This window comes from Manis pentadactyla, chromosome 1 (assembly GCF_030020395.1).
Source record: "Manis pentadactyla isolate mManPen7 chromosome 1, mManPen7.hap1, whole genome shotgun sequence".
Taxonomy (NCBI): domain Eukaryota; kingdom Metazoa; phylum Chordata; class Mammalia; order Pholidota; family Manidae; genus Manis; species Manis pentadactyla.
Window position 1 is genome coordinate 155,497,923 of NC_080019.1, and position 14,711 is coordinate 155,512,633.

Consider the following 14,711-nt stretch of genomic DNA (forward strand, 5'->3'; position numbering starts at 1 on the left):
CTAAATCCATTATAATGAAGGTAAGTAGTGTTTTCGACTTAAAATTTTATTACCACTTAAACTATAGCTAACTCAAGATAGCAGTAATAATAAACTGATAAATACTTTACTCAAAACTGAGGAAATTTCAACTGTTGGTGGTAGAGTCTCAAATATTGACAAATTTGCTAAGTGATATGCTGTGGCTGGTATCTTAGGAGAAAACTAACTGGAATTCAAAGGGCTGGTTTTAGTGTGTATGCTAAATGTTAATAATTTAGATGATGGTAATGAAAGCATATGAAATTGTGCCTTCACCTTGTGGTGACGGAAAACAGGATGTCAGGAATGTTCATTGGTATGATATGTAGGCGATTTCCATTTGGAAAAATTTGAGTTATTGTAGTAGGAGTTTCTTAGGCAAAGAGGGCAAGGGATAAGTCTCGGTGGAGGGACCAGCCTGGGGGGAGTCCTTCCGCCTTGCCTGTGAGGGTGAGTGAAGGCAGCAGGTCAGCTGCTGCCGTTAGGATGCAGGCGGAGGAGCCGGGGAGGCAGAACTCAAGGGGGTGTCTCTGTGAAGTAGGAGACAAGGCCCTCTGCTGAGCCAGGGCATAGGATGATGGGGGGGGGGGTGGCTTAAGGGATGCAGAAAAGGTTTGAAATAGCTGTTGGGGAAAATGGGGGAAGGTTGCAGACTGACTGCCAGCAGGGGCTGAAAATCCTGAATTGCTGGCAGCCTGAACTGGCATCAATTACTGTGCGTATCCCTGTGGATTTTTAAAGCAAGAGTTTTTCACTTAATATGGAAAAGATAAAACTGGACCCTTTTTCTGGGTGGCAATGACCAAGGAACAAACAAAAGAGGCTTTGAGATTATTGGCCATATTTGATGACTGAAGAGATAAGAAAATTTCTGGGAGCTGAAAGGGACAGAGTAAGAGGACAGACGCTGCTGAAGCAGGAGAACTGGTGTGTAGTAGCCTGGGACAGTGGTGGCGGACAGCTGGAAAGGTGAGACGGTGTGAACACGAGGGAGGGCCTGAGATTGGGAGGCAAAGGTGGGGTTATGTTGGAGCATGAGGGTCAGGTTTAGCCAAAGGGGCAGGTAGAGCGGTCATTAGAATTGAGGTGCAAAGGACCAGGGGTCGGGTTGCTCCAAAGGATTATTCTTGCTGTGCTCTGTGAAGGCTGACCCTGAGCTGAAAGGATGACTGGGCCACGTGTTTGAGGCAGTTAAGGAGGAGTCTCCTGACTCTTCACTATTTTCCACTCACCATACTCCAGCAACATTCTCTTACCCTGTTCCCTGTGTCAGTCACCACGTTGGGACAGCACCTGCCACCTGCTATAGGCTACTCAGGGATGTGCAAACTAATGCCAGTTAAACCTGCAAATGAGTTCTTATATCACTAGAATATAGGCTTCATGAAAGCAGGGCTGTTGGTATATTTTTCACTGTTGGACCTAAGCACCTAGAGTATTATCTTGCTGTTCATTATTTATTTAATGAATGAATGAATATGTTAAAGTTTACAGTGACCCTAACTACTTTGTACACCTGGTTTCAGCCTCCTGCCGCCTTCTGCAGAAATACTCTTCCAAGTCTTCTTGCTTCAGGAGCCCAAATCCCAGCTCCACCTCTGCCTCCCTCCTTTAGCTCATCTCACTGTGCTGAGGTCGGAGCCACTTACAGAACTGCTCACCACTTTACTTGGAAAAGGAAATGTCCCTACTCTGCTCCAAGGATATATATATATAATATATAATACTTGCCCTTTATTAGACATATTAGAGATTATATGTCTATCTCACCTTCTGCTTTTCCTTCTGGAACCTGTGATCCTTCTCTCTTGTTCAGTGGTTACTCCCTTTCCCACAGGTATAGAGCTGATCCACAAAAGAGGAACAAAAAGTTTATCTTCTGTCTTGGATCTTAAACTATTATCTTGTCTTTCTCTTTTTCTTCTCATTAAAAAATCTCTCAGATGTGTCCCTTCTATTTGCTAACTGTCCTTATTTCCTGGCTACCTGCCCACTGCAGTACACCTTGAGTTTGGGGCTGTTCTCTCAAATTCCTGAGCTGTTACAACTATTTCCCTTGCTTTCCTAGGGCTTCTCTCTAGTCCTCATCCCTTCATTTATTAAACAAACAGTTATTTGAACACCTCTTACTGTCAGGCACACATCAAGGTGCTGCAAAGAGTAAAACAGACAGAAATCCCTGCCCTGTGACTTCTACTTTCTAGAGAAAGTAACATATTAAATAATGTTAAATGTATGAGTATTTTATACTAGCAAGTACAGAGGAGAGAAATAAAGCAGAGAAGGGGCATAGACAATTTCAGAGTGGAAAAATTAACTCTTTTAGGTAGAGTGCCTGGGAAATCTTTCAGTGAAGAAATGACTTCTAAGGTCTGAAGGAGGTGAGGGGGAGTGAGTCATACAGCCTTCTGGGGAACATTCTGAGCAGAGAGAAGAGGAGATGCACAACTCCTGAGGTACAAGTGTGCCTAATGTCAAAGAACAGTGAGGGCCTTCCCCATCTTCCTTGACCTCACAGTGGCATTTGGCATTTATTCACCTTTACCTCTGGAAACGCTCTTTGTCCCTTGCCTTTGGAGGCCGGGATTCTGGGGGGATGACTTGGTCTGGTTTTGGCCCTCTCATCTCCCACACTGATTTCTTCTCCTTTGTGCCTGCCTTTTAATCGTCCATTCTATAAAGCTCCCCCTTCCTCCTGCACACACTGTGTATTGCCACAATGCATTCTTCAACTGTGCTTCTGACTGCTTTCCAGACATCTTCAACTTGTACATCATCGGGACCAAAGATATAACATGTTTGACTTCTAAATAGTTCGTTGCCTTACCTCCCCACACCCCCACAGAGGCCCTAATCTCACCTCTCCTTCTATTTCCTGTATCCATTTTTGGCTTATCTACTCAAGTGGTTGCCCAACTTAGAGAATTTAGTCATCTGTGACTTTGCTATCCCTCCCCTTCTGCTTTTAATTGGTCATCTTATCAGCATCACTCTCTGTCCTATGTGTGCCTGTCTTCTTCAGCCACACTCTTGCCATAATAAACATCACACTTGTGTGTCTTTGTGCCTGCTATTCCTGTGTCTGGAATGTTCCTCTCACCCTCAGGATCAAGCTCAAATGTCACCTCCTGTATGCAGTGGATTCTTCCCAGCCCTCGTCAAATTAATTGTGTCCCCCAATGTGTTGTGTCTTCCACTATGTGCTCCTTCTAAGCAACACACAGTGATACAGTGATGAGTATCTTGCTAGACTATAAGTTTCTTGAAGCCACAGCTAAGTCTTTTTAATCAGTGTACCTAATGTTTTCCTGTGTTTCCCTGTATTGGACACATAGCAAAGAGACTAGATAGATGAATGAATTTGAACCTAAGGGCACTGCGTTACAACATACTGAGTATGAAGAGAAAAATATTTAGATTCCTAATATGCATATGCCTTCATCAGTAGCATATATGTTATATGCAGAATATACAGAATTGAGAGCAACTGGATTTGATGTTTTGTTAGTGTTTACTTGGATCCTGAGGGCTTTCATTCTACCCACTTGTTCGAATAATGGCAGACTGTCCTGTTGGCAGGCAACATGGCCCACGCTTGTGGCAAGCTGAACTTTATTGTTATTTAGGGGCAAAGAGCAGCTGTTTTAGATCAGACTTAGAAATTTAATTATATAAGCACAGAGTTTATTGTGTTTACTTTGAATAGCAGTGCTCTTTTCTTCTAGTTTTTATTTCTAAATTTAGTTACTTTGTTGTTGATGGTATTTTAGTTACTGATACACATTTCTCATAAGATTAGTAGGGAAGAATTAAGCAATTAAGACACTTAAGGAAACTGAAAAAACTGCTCTTCCATAAACTGAAGATATAAAGATTCTGGAATAGCAAAGCTGAAAATTGAGGGGAAGGAGAAACAAAAATTTCTTTAATTATGTGACTAAAAATGTTTAATGTGAAGGCTTTCACTAGTGTAGCAAAATGCATTTTCCTTGTTTAGAAAGCAGTCTCTTATGTTTTGAAAGGAGCTGTCAAGTAAAAATAATAATTGCAACACTGAAATAAATAATATTTTTGACAGAAATTATTTGTCCTGACATTTTGATATCAAGAAATGTAATCTCCATGTTCTCTTAATTTTCCTCTCTTAAACTATTGCCCCCAATTTTGTAAGACTCTCATGAATCTCTAAAGCATCTTCAGAATATTTATGATATTTTAATAAGTAGCTTGTGGTTCATTTCTTCAAGTAGCTTCACAGTGAGTTGTCATTCGTACTAGTTATAGAAAAAAATCACTATTCTGTTCATGTTACAGTCTTAGTTCATTTTGACTCAGAAGCAATACCGTGGCTGGCAATGACAGCAAATTAAAAGAAGCAAAGAACAAAAAAATGTGTATATTTTACACACATCAGTATTTTAAAGACGTCAACTAGCATATCTTCTGGCAAATTGAGAAGACATTTATGCTGTTTATATGAGGAGAGTACAGCTAATTTATGGAGCAGGCTCCTATAATCAGAAGTTTGGACGGGTGAGGTGGAGGCAAATGGGATCAAGTTGAAGTTGGAACCAGTAGAAGGTGAGAGTGTGTGAGTGCTTCTAGAAGGCTGGTGATTTTCTAAATGTGGAGACTTACAAGTTACATTAGGGTCCTAACACAGAAAAATGATATGCATTTACTTAAAATTGTCCTTCAACTCCTAAGGTGGGAACAAACTGAAAATATTGTTTGCTTGAAATTAATTTCCTGGGCCTAAAGGGTTTTAAACATTTTTCAACTTTTCATACTCTAAATTTTATTAGTGAAACACTCCTTTAAACTGTTTTGAATTTGGATGAAAACATGGAACAAGGGGAACAAATGATATTATAATTAAAATTCACTTGCCTTTGACGATTAGCTTCCTACAAAACTGTCATGTGAACCTACAGTGCCCTTGGGTGGTTTTACCTTGGTGTCCTGGTCTTTTTCTGACTCATACTTGAGCTTTCTTTTTATAAGGACTAGTGAGTGTGACATATGACAGATAGTGATGGACGTGCATTCCTTTTACAAGTGGGTTAGTGAGCATGTTTGGAAGGCCGGGTAAGTAGGCACATTGGCCTAAAGCTAATGAAGCTCTTAGGGAGGAGCGTGACATAGAATGCCAGCCAGCTCTTTGATATAGCAGCTGAGTCTTTCCTCACACAGAGGGCACATGAATGTGAATGTGCTTTACTAGTAACTTAATTGTGAGCCATAAAAGGCACCCATGGAAGTTTTTAATATCCAAAAATTCCCCAAGTTGCATTAATGCACATATCAGGACTTTGAGTTTTACCATGAAGAGTTAACAGTGGACTTCTCTGACTTGATACACGATGTTGCTGTCACTCATCATCTTCTTGAGGAACAGTTTTACACAGTGTGGCGGCTTTACAGGTTAACACAGTGCTTAAGTGATGAAGTCTGTTTACTTGTTCTCTAATGTGTAATAATAAAGGCTAAATTTGAGTGTACATAAGGTTTGCCGTGACTGGTCCCTTTACTACTATCTGCGTACTAACCTCTCATTCTCATTTTGTACTCTAACCTCCAGTCATATTACACTCCTCAGAAGCTGACACCTCACTAAACATGGAGATGGGGAGAAGTTGGGGAGAGGACTAAGGGAGGGAGATGTGCAAGCATCACTGAGTCACGCTTAGGCCTTCCTCAGAGGGCACGTCCTCCAGAAGCGTGCTGAGGTAGCCTCTCGTGCTCTCGCCACCACCAGATCCAGACTAGTTACTCCTGTCTGGGTTCCCGTGTGTGCTTCCTTCTCCCTTTGTGACAGTTACTGTACAGCTTGCTTCAAGTTGCGCTCATTGTGCCTTCGGCAGACTGGAAACTGCCCAAGGGATCAGAAGCCATCTGTCTTGGTCACAAGTGTATCCCTGGTGTCTGGCACAGAGTGTCACATAATAGGTTATCAGTCGATCTGTTATTTTTAAATGATGCTGCTGCTTCTCTTTTGTTTTCAAAGATTCTCCAGAGTGAGGACAGGAGGAACCAAGCTGAGAAGCTAACCACTCATCCATCGCAGGAAGATTCCAGAGAGCCAAGTGACTTTTCCAGTTCCACTGCAGGTACCAGAAGAGGAGAAAGCAATAGACAGCCAAAGGAGAGCTTTTTTCAGTTTCTTGGTAACTTATTCAATATCTCGGGGAAATCGTCTGTTGGTGAAGCCAAGCAGCCTTCTCTGAAAGATGACCATGACAAAACTGAGAGAGGTTTACGAGATCCCAGCGAGCATCCTGGGGAAGGGATCCGAGGAGAGAGGGAGATTTTCAGTGGCTCCCTGGGAGCCGGTGCGCTTCCCGCAGAACAAGAGTCCAGCTCAGCAGAACACTCCTCAGATGCCTTTTCTTTGAATACAACACAAGACAGTGAACAGGAAACCAGTGATTTACTAAAGTAAGTTTAAATTTACTTAGTCAAAAAACTGAACTTCTGGACCTAGCTTTTGAGACTTATTCCTATTAACTTAAGGGATTGGAAACAATATTCTGTAATGGCCCTGCCACTAGGTAAAACATATGAGTCTGTGTACCCAAATATGTAATCTAGGGCCTCTTGAGCTCTTTTAGGGAGTGGTGCTAATAACTTATAGGTGTTGTTATAGTACAAGATTTATTTCTAATTTAAAATTTCCTTGAATGAGAGTGTTTTCTGTTGTCTGAGTTCTTCCTTTATTAAGACAGTAATTTGTTCAGTATGTGCATTTTGGGAACAAAAATGCCCTAAGGTTTGTATTCATATTCTGTCGATTTCTTTATGGAATCCAAATAAAGGGGGATAAGAAAAGATAATATAGTTGTTTAAGGATGCATTTTTTTAGTTACAAGTGTGTAACATTCCTACCCATGGTGTTGTAGGTGATCATTCAGTTAGAATTTTAGTCCTTAAAACTAGTTCATATGAATCAGTTTAATAATTTTAATGGTAAGTACCCAGAAAGCCCTAAAAAATGGAAAATAGTGATTCCCTCCCACCCCTGACAGGATTTCAAAACTACCAAAAGGCACTATTACTATGAATTGGAATTTTTTATTTATTTATTTATTTATTTATTTATTTATTTATTTATTTAATTATTTTTTTTTTAATAATTATTTTTTATTGAAGGGTAGTTGACACACAGTATTACATTACATGAGTTTCAAGTGTACAACACAGTGGGAGAACATTTATATACATAATTCTAGGTTCCAGCTATCACCCTACCAGGCTGTTACAATATCTTGACTATATTCCTTATGCTATACATTACATCCTGGTTACTAATTTATTTTACCATTGGAAGTCTGTCCTTCTTTTTTTTTTTTTTTTTTTTTTTTTTTTGTGAGGGCATCTCTCATATTTATTGATCAAATGGTTGTTAACGACAATAAAATTCTGTATAGGGGAGTCAATGCTCAATGCACAATCATTATTCCACCCCAAGCCTAATTTTTGTCAGTCTCCAATCTTCTGAGGCATAACAAACAAGTTCTTACATGTAGAACAAATTCTTACATAATGAATAAGTTACATAGTGAACAGTACAAGGGCAGTCATCACAGAAACTTTCGGTTTTGCTCATGCATTGTGAACTATAAACAGTTCAAATATGAATACTCATTTGGTTTTTATACTTGATTTATATGTGGATACCACATTTCTCTCTTTATTATTATTATTTTTAATAAAATGCTGAAGTGGTAGGTAGATACAAGATAAAGGTAGAAAACATAGTTTAGTGTTGTAAGAGAGCACATGTAGATGATCAGGTGTGTGCCTATAGACTATGTGTTAATCCAAGCTAGACCAGGGCAATAAAACATCCACGTATGTAGAAGATTTCTCTCAGAACAGGGGGGTGAGGTTCTAAGCCTCACCTCTGTTGATCCCCAATTTCTCACCTGATGGCCCCCCTGCGACTGTGCCTGTCTTAGGTTGTTCCTCCCTTGAGGAATCTTACCCGTCTCTGGCTAACCAGTCATCTTCCGGGGCCATACAGGGAAATGTGAAGTTGGTAAGTGAGAGAGAAGCCTTATTGTTTGAAAAAGTTAGCTTTTTACTTCTTTGCATATTTATGCCCTGTGGCTTCTATGCCCAGCATTTGTCTTGAGGTATCTTTACCACTTGGAAGAATTATGATACTCGGTAAATTTGATATGAGGCACGAATTCTATTTAAGGGTTGTAATTAGGAAGGAAGAAGAAAAGCTATAGTAGTAGCAGGCGGAAGAAAACATGGGAAGATTGATTATTTCTTTGATATATCTTCTTGTAGAGTAACTTCAGCATGTATAGGTTTTAAGCTACTACTTAAATTGCACACACACATTAACATAATAGGAGTATAGTTACATAACCAAAGCATATCTGTAATTACCAGCCATCTGCAGTGAAACCAAGAAAACCAGTTAGGCACCTTAGGCATTTGTGAAAACTTATCTATGATATGGTGGATATTGTCCAACTGAACTTGAACAGTCTGAGAGAAATCAGACAAATTAAAACAACCCATTCCTGGGGACTGTTCACATGCCATATGTTCTTTTAACAGTAAATAGTTTGTAGTTGTAAGACTTTGGAGCGCTACAATTTGCACTTCTCCAAATTCTTGGTTGAGTTCCAACAGTATAGATCCAGTCCAATTTTGTTGTTTTACTGTATGCACAGGCCAGCTTAGATATCTCCTTCTTCATTCCCATGGCAAGTCCAGGAACTGGTGGGATGAGTGCATCTACAGCTGTAGCAGTGCGTGGATCTTTGTTGGGGTTTTTTGATGATCATCTTCTGGCATGAGTCTTCCAGAGGGTGCAGATGTTGGAAGTTCTTTTTCATATCGTATCTTAGTTCATTTTCGGGGTAGCCCAATTAGGCTTTGATCCTCTGTATAAACACAAACAGACCCTTTGCCTACACTTTTATATGCCCTTTATACCCTTGTGTAGAACTCGTTGGAGGTTACCACACAGGAACTGCCCTTTTTTTTTTTTTTTTTTTTTTTTTGCTATCACTAATCTACACTTACATGACGAATATTATGTTTACTAGGCTCTCCCCTATACCAGGTCTCCCCTATAAACCCCTTTACAGTCACTGTCCATCAGCATAGCAAAATGTTGTAGAATCACTACTTGCCTTCTCTGTGTTGTACAGCCCTCCCTTTTCTCCTACCCCCCCCATGCATGTTAATCTTAATACCCCCCTACTTCTCCCCCCCTTATCCCTCCCTACCCACCCATCCTCCCCAGTCCCTTTCCCTTTGGTACCTGTTAGTCCATTCTTGAGTTCTGTGATTCTGCTGCTGTTTTGTTCCTTCAGTTTTTCCTTTGTTCTTATATTCCACAGATAAGTGAAATCATTTGGTATTTCTCTTTCTCCACTTGGCTTGTTTCACTGAGCATAATACCCTCCAGCTCCATCCATGTTGCTGCAAATGATTGGATTTGCCCTTTTCTTATGGCTGAGTAGTATTCCATTGTGTATATGTACCACATCTTCTTTATCCATTCATCTATTGATGGACATTTAGGTTGCTTCCAATTCTTGGCTATTGTAAATAGTGCTGCAATAAACATAGGGGTGCATCTGTCTTTCTCAAACTTGATTGCTGCGTTCTTAGGGTAAATTCCTAGGAGTGGAATTCCTGGGTCAAATGGTAAGTCTGTTTTGAGCATTTTGATGTACCTCCATACTGCTTTCCACAATGGTTGAACTAACTTACATTCCCACCAGCAGTGTAGGAGGGTTCCCCTTTCTCCACAGCCTCGCCAACATTTGTTGTTGTTTGTCTTTTGGATGGCAGCCATCCTTACTGGTGTGAGGTGATACCTCATTGTAGTTTTAATTTGCATTTCTCTGATAATTGGCGATGTGGAGCATCTTTTCATGTGTCTGTTGGCCATCTGTATTTCTTTTTTGGAGAACTGTCTGTTCAGTTCCTCTACCCATTTTTTAATTGGGTTATTTGTTTTTTGTTTGTTGAGGCGTGAGAGCTCCTTATATATTCTGGACGTCAAGCCTTTATCAGATGTGTCATTTTCAAATATATTCTCCCATACTGTAGGGATCCTTCTTGTTCTATTGATGGTGTCTTTTGCTGTACAGAAGCTTTTCAGCTTAATATAGTCCCACTTACTCATTTTTGCTGTTGTTTTCCTTGCCCGGGGAGATATGTTCAAGAAGAGGTCACTCATGTTTATGTCTAAGAGGTTTTTGCCTATGTTTTCTTCCAAGAGTTTAATGGTTTCATGGCTTACATTCAGGTCTTTGATCCATTTTGAGTTTACTTTTGTATATGGGGTTAGACAATGGTCCAGTTTCATTCTCCTACATGTAGCTGTCCAGTTTTGCCAGCACCACCTGTTGAAGAGACTGTCATTTCGCCATTGTATGTCCGTGGCTCCTTTATCAAATATTAATTGACCATATATGTCTGGGTTAATGTCTGGATTCTCTAGTCTGTTCCATTGGTCTGTGGCTCTGCTCTTGTGCCAGTACCAAATTGTCTTGATTACTATGGCTTTATAGTAGAGCTTGAAGTTGGGGAGTGAGATCCCCCCTACTTTATTCTTCTTTCTCAGGATTGCTTTGGCTATTCGGGGTCTTTGGTGTTTCCATATGAATTTTTGAATTATTTGTTCCAGTTCATTGAAGAATGTTGCTGGTAGTTTCATAGGGATTGCATCAAATCTGTATATTGCTTTGGGCAGGATGGCCATTTTGATGATATTAATTCTTCCTAGCCACGAGCATGGGATGAGTTTCCATCTGTTAGTGTCCCCTTTAATTTCTCTTAAGAGTGACTTGTAGTTTTCAGAGTATAAGTCTTTCACTTCTTTGGTTAGGTTTATTCCTAGGTATTTTATTTTTTTTGATGCAATTGTGAATGGAGTTGTTTTCCTGATTTCTCTCTCTGTTGGTTCATTGTTAGTATATAGGAAAGCCACAGATTTCTGTGTGTTGATTTTGTATCCTGCAACTTTGCTGTATTCCGATATCAGTTCTAGTAGTTTTGGGGTGGAGTCTTTAGGGTTTTTTATGTACAGTATCATGTCATCTGCAAATAGTGACAGTTTAACTTCTTCTTTACCAATCTGGATTCCTTGTATTTCTTTATTTTGTCTGATTGCCGTGGCTAGGACCTCCAGTACTATGTTAAATAACAGTGGAGAGAGTGGGCATCCCTGTCTAGTTCCCGATCTCAGAGGAAATGCTTTCAGCTTCTCGCTGTTCAATATAATGTTGGCTGTGGGTTTATCATAGATGGCCTTTATTATGTTGAGGTACTTGCCCTCTATTCCCATTTTGCTGAGAGTTTTTAACATGAATGGATGTTGAACTTTGTCAAATGCTTTTTCAGCGTCTATGGAGATGATCATGTGGTTTTGGTCTTTCTTTTTGTTGATGTGGTGGATGATGTTGATGGACTTTCGAATGTTGTACCATCCTTGCCTCCCTGGGATGAATCCCACTTGGTCATGGTGTATGATCCTTTTGATGTATTTTTGAATTCGGTTTGCTAATATTTTGTTGAGTATTTTTGCATCTACTTTCATCAGGGATATTGGTCTGTAGTTTTCTTTTTTGGTGGGGTCTTTGCCTGGTTTTTGTATTAGGGTGATGTTAGCTTCATAGAATGAGTTTGGGAGTATCCCCTCCTCCTCTATTTTTTGGAAAACTCTAAGGAGAATGGGTATTATGTCTTCCCTGTATGTCTGATAAAATTCCGAGGTAAATCCATCTGGCCCGGGGGTTTTGTTCTTTGGTAGTTTTTTGATTACCTCTTCAATTTCGTTGCTGGTAATTGGTCTGTTTAGATTTTCTGTTTCTTCCTGGGTCAATCTTGGAAGGTTATATTTTTCTAGGAAGTTGTCCATTTCTCCTAGGTTTCCCAGCTTGTTAGCATATAGGTTTTCATAGTATTATCCAATAATTCTTTGCATTTCCGTGGGGTCCGTCGTGATTTTTCCTTTCTCGTTTCTGATACTGTTGATTTGTGTTGACTCTCTTTTCTTCTTAATAAGTCTGGCTAGAGGCTTATCTATTTTGTTTATTTTCTCGAAGAACCAGCTCTTGGTTTCATTGATTTTTGCTATTGTTTTATTCTTCTCAATTTTATTTATTTCTTCTCTGATCTTTATTATGTCCCTCCTTCTGCTGACCTTAGGCCTCATCTGTTCTTCTTTTTCCAATTTCGATAATTGTGACATTAGACCATTCATTTGGGATTGCTCTTCCTTTTTTAAATATGCTTGGATTGCTATATACTTTCCTCTTAAGACTGCTTTTGCTGTGTCCCACAGAAGTTGGGGCTTAGTGTTGTTGTTGTCATTTGTTTCCATATATTGCTGGATCTCCATTTTGATTTGGTCATTGATCCATTGATTATTTAGGAGCGTGTTGTTAAGCCTCCATGTGTTTGTGAGCCTCTTTGCTTTCTTTGTATAGTTTATTTCTAGTTTTATGCCTTTGTGGTCTGAAAAGTTGGTTGGTAGGATTTCAATCTTTTGGAATTTTCTGAGGCTCTTTTTGTGGCCTAGTATGTGGTCTATTCTGGAGAATGTTCCATGTGCACTTGAGAAGAATGTATATCCCGCTGCTTTTCGATGTAGAGTTCTATAGATGTCTATTAGGTCCATCTGCTCTACTGTGTTGTTCAGTGCTTCCGTGTCCTTACTTATTTTCTGCCCAGTGGATCTATCCTTTGGGGTGAGTGGTGTGTTGAAGTCTCCTAGAATGAATGCATTGCAGTCTATATCCCCCTTTAGTTCTGTTAGTATTTGTTTCACATATGCTGGTGCTCCTGTGTTGGGTGCATATATATTTAGAATGGTTATATCCTCTTGTTTGACTGAGCCCTTTATCATTATGTAGTGTCCTTCTTTATCTCTTGTTACTTTCTTTGTTTTGAAGTCTATTTTGTCTGATATTAGTACTGCAACCCCTGATTTCTTCTCACTGTTGTTTGCTTGAAATATGTTTTTCCATCCCTTGACTTTTAGTCTGTACATGTCTTTGGGTTTAAGGTGAGTTTCTTGTAAGCAGCATATAGATGGGTCTTGCTTTTTTATCCATTCTGTTACTCTGTGTCTTTTGATTGGTGCATTCAACCCATTAACATTTAGGGTGACTATTGAAAGATATGTACTTATTGCCATTGCAGGCTTTAAATTCGTGGTTACCAAAGGTTCAAGGTTAGCCTCTTTAGTATCTTACTGCCTAACTTAGCTCGCTTATTGAGCTGTTATATACACTGTCTGGAGATTCTTTTCTTCTCTCCCTTCTTGTTCCTCCTCCTCGATTCTTCATATGTTGGGTGTTTTGTGCTGTGCTCCTTCTAGGAGTGCTCCCATCTAGAGCAGTCCATGTAAGATGTTCTGTAGAGGTGGTTTGTGGAAAGCAAATTCCCTCAGCTTTTGTTTGTCTGGGAATTGTTTAATCCCACCGTCATATTTGAATGATAGTCGTGCTGGATACAGTATCCTTGGTTCAAGGCCCTTCTGTTTCATTGTATTAAATATATCATGCCATTCTCTTCTGGCCTGTAGGGTTTCTGTTGAGAAATCTGACGTTAGCCTGATGGGTTTCCCTTTATAGGTGACCTTTTTCTCTCTAGCTGCCTTTAACACTCTTTCCTTGTCCTTGATCTTTGCCATTTTAATTATTATGTGTCTTGGTGTTGCCCTTCTTGGATCCTTTCTGTTGGGGGTTCTGTGTATTTCCGTGGTCTGTTTGATTACTTCCTCCCCCAGTGTGGGGAAGTTTTCAGCAATTATTTCTTCTAAGATACTTTCCATCTCTTTTCCTCTCTCTTCTTCTTCTGGGACCCCTATAATACGGATATTGTTCCTTTTGGATTGGTCACACAGTTCTCTTAATATTGTTTCATTCCTGGAGATCCTTTTGTCTCTCTCTATGTCAGCTTCTATGCGTTCCTGTTCTCTGATTTCAATTCCATCAATGGCCTCTTGCATTCTATCCATTCTGCTTATAAACCCTTCCAGAGTTTGTTTCATTTCTGCGATCTCCTTTCTGGCATCTGTGATCTGTTTCCGGACTTCATCCCATTTTTCTTGCGTATTTCTCTGCATCTCTGTCAGCATGTTTATGATTCTTATTTTGAATTCTTTGTCAGGAAGACTGGTTAGGTCTGTCTCCTTCTCTGGTGTTGTCTCTGTGATCTTTGTCTGCCTGTAGCTTTGCCTTTTCATGGTGATAGGAATAGTCTGCAGAACTGGGACGAGTGACGGCTGGAAGGACTTCCTTTCTTGTTGGTTTGTGGCCCTCCTCTCCTGGGAGAACAGCGGCCTCTAGTGGCTTGTGCTGCGCAGCTGCGCGCAGACAGTGTTTCTGCTTCCTGCCCGGCTGCTATGGAGTTAATCTCCGCTGTTGCTGTGGGCGTGGCCTGGCTTGGGCAGCTACTCCAAGATGGTGGAGTCGCGTTGGAGCAGGAGCTGCTGGGAGGCTATTTATCTCCGTAAGGGGCCTCCCTGCTCCCTGCAGCCCAGGGGTTAGGGTGCCCAGAGATCCCCGGATTCCCTGCCTCTGGATTAAGTGACCCACCCTGCCCCTTTAAGACTTCCAAAAAACACCCGCGAAAACAAAACAACGACCACAAAAAAAAACAAGAAAAAAAATTTTTTTAATTAAAAAAAAAAAAAATTTTAATTA

The 14,711-nt window shown here is 40.2% G+C and overlaps 1 protein-coding gene across 4 annotated transcripts in view; it reads left to right on the forward strand.

Annotated features, from left to right (window-relative positions):
* CRYBG3 (crystallin beta-gamma domain containing 3) overlaps positions 1 to 14,711 on the forward strand; it is a 111,078-nt gene that overhangs the window by 21,163 nt on the left and 75,204 nt on the right. For all 4 annotated transcript variants that reach the window (XM_036916564.2, XM_036916565.2, XM_036916566.2 and 1 more), the window contains exon 3: positions 6,029 to 6,459. In XM_036916564.2, coding sequence (XP_036772459.2) covers positions 6,029 to 6,459 — 431 coding nt within the window. The remainder of the gene's footprint in view (positions 1 to 6,028; positions 6,460 to 14,711) is intronic.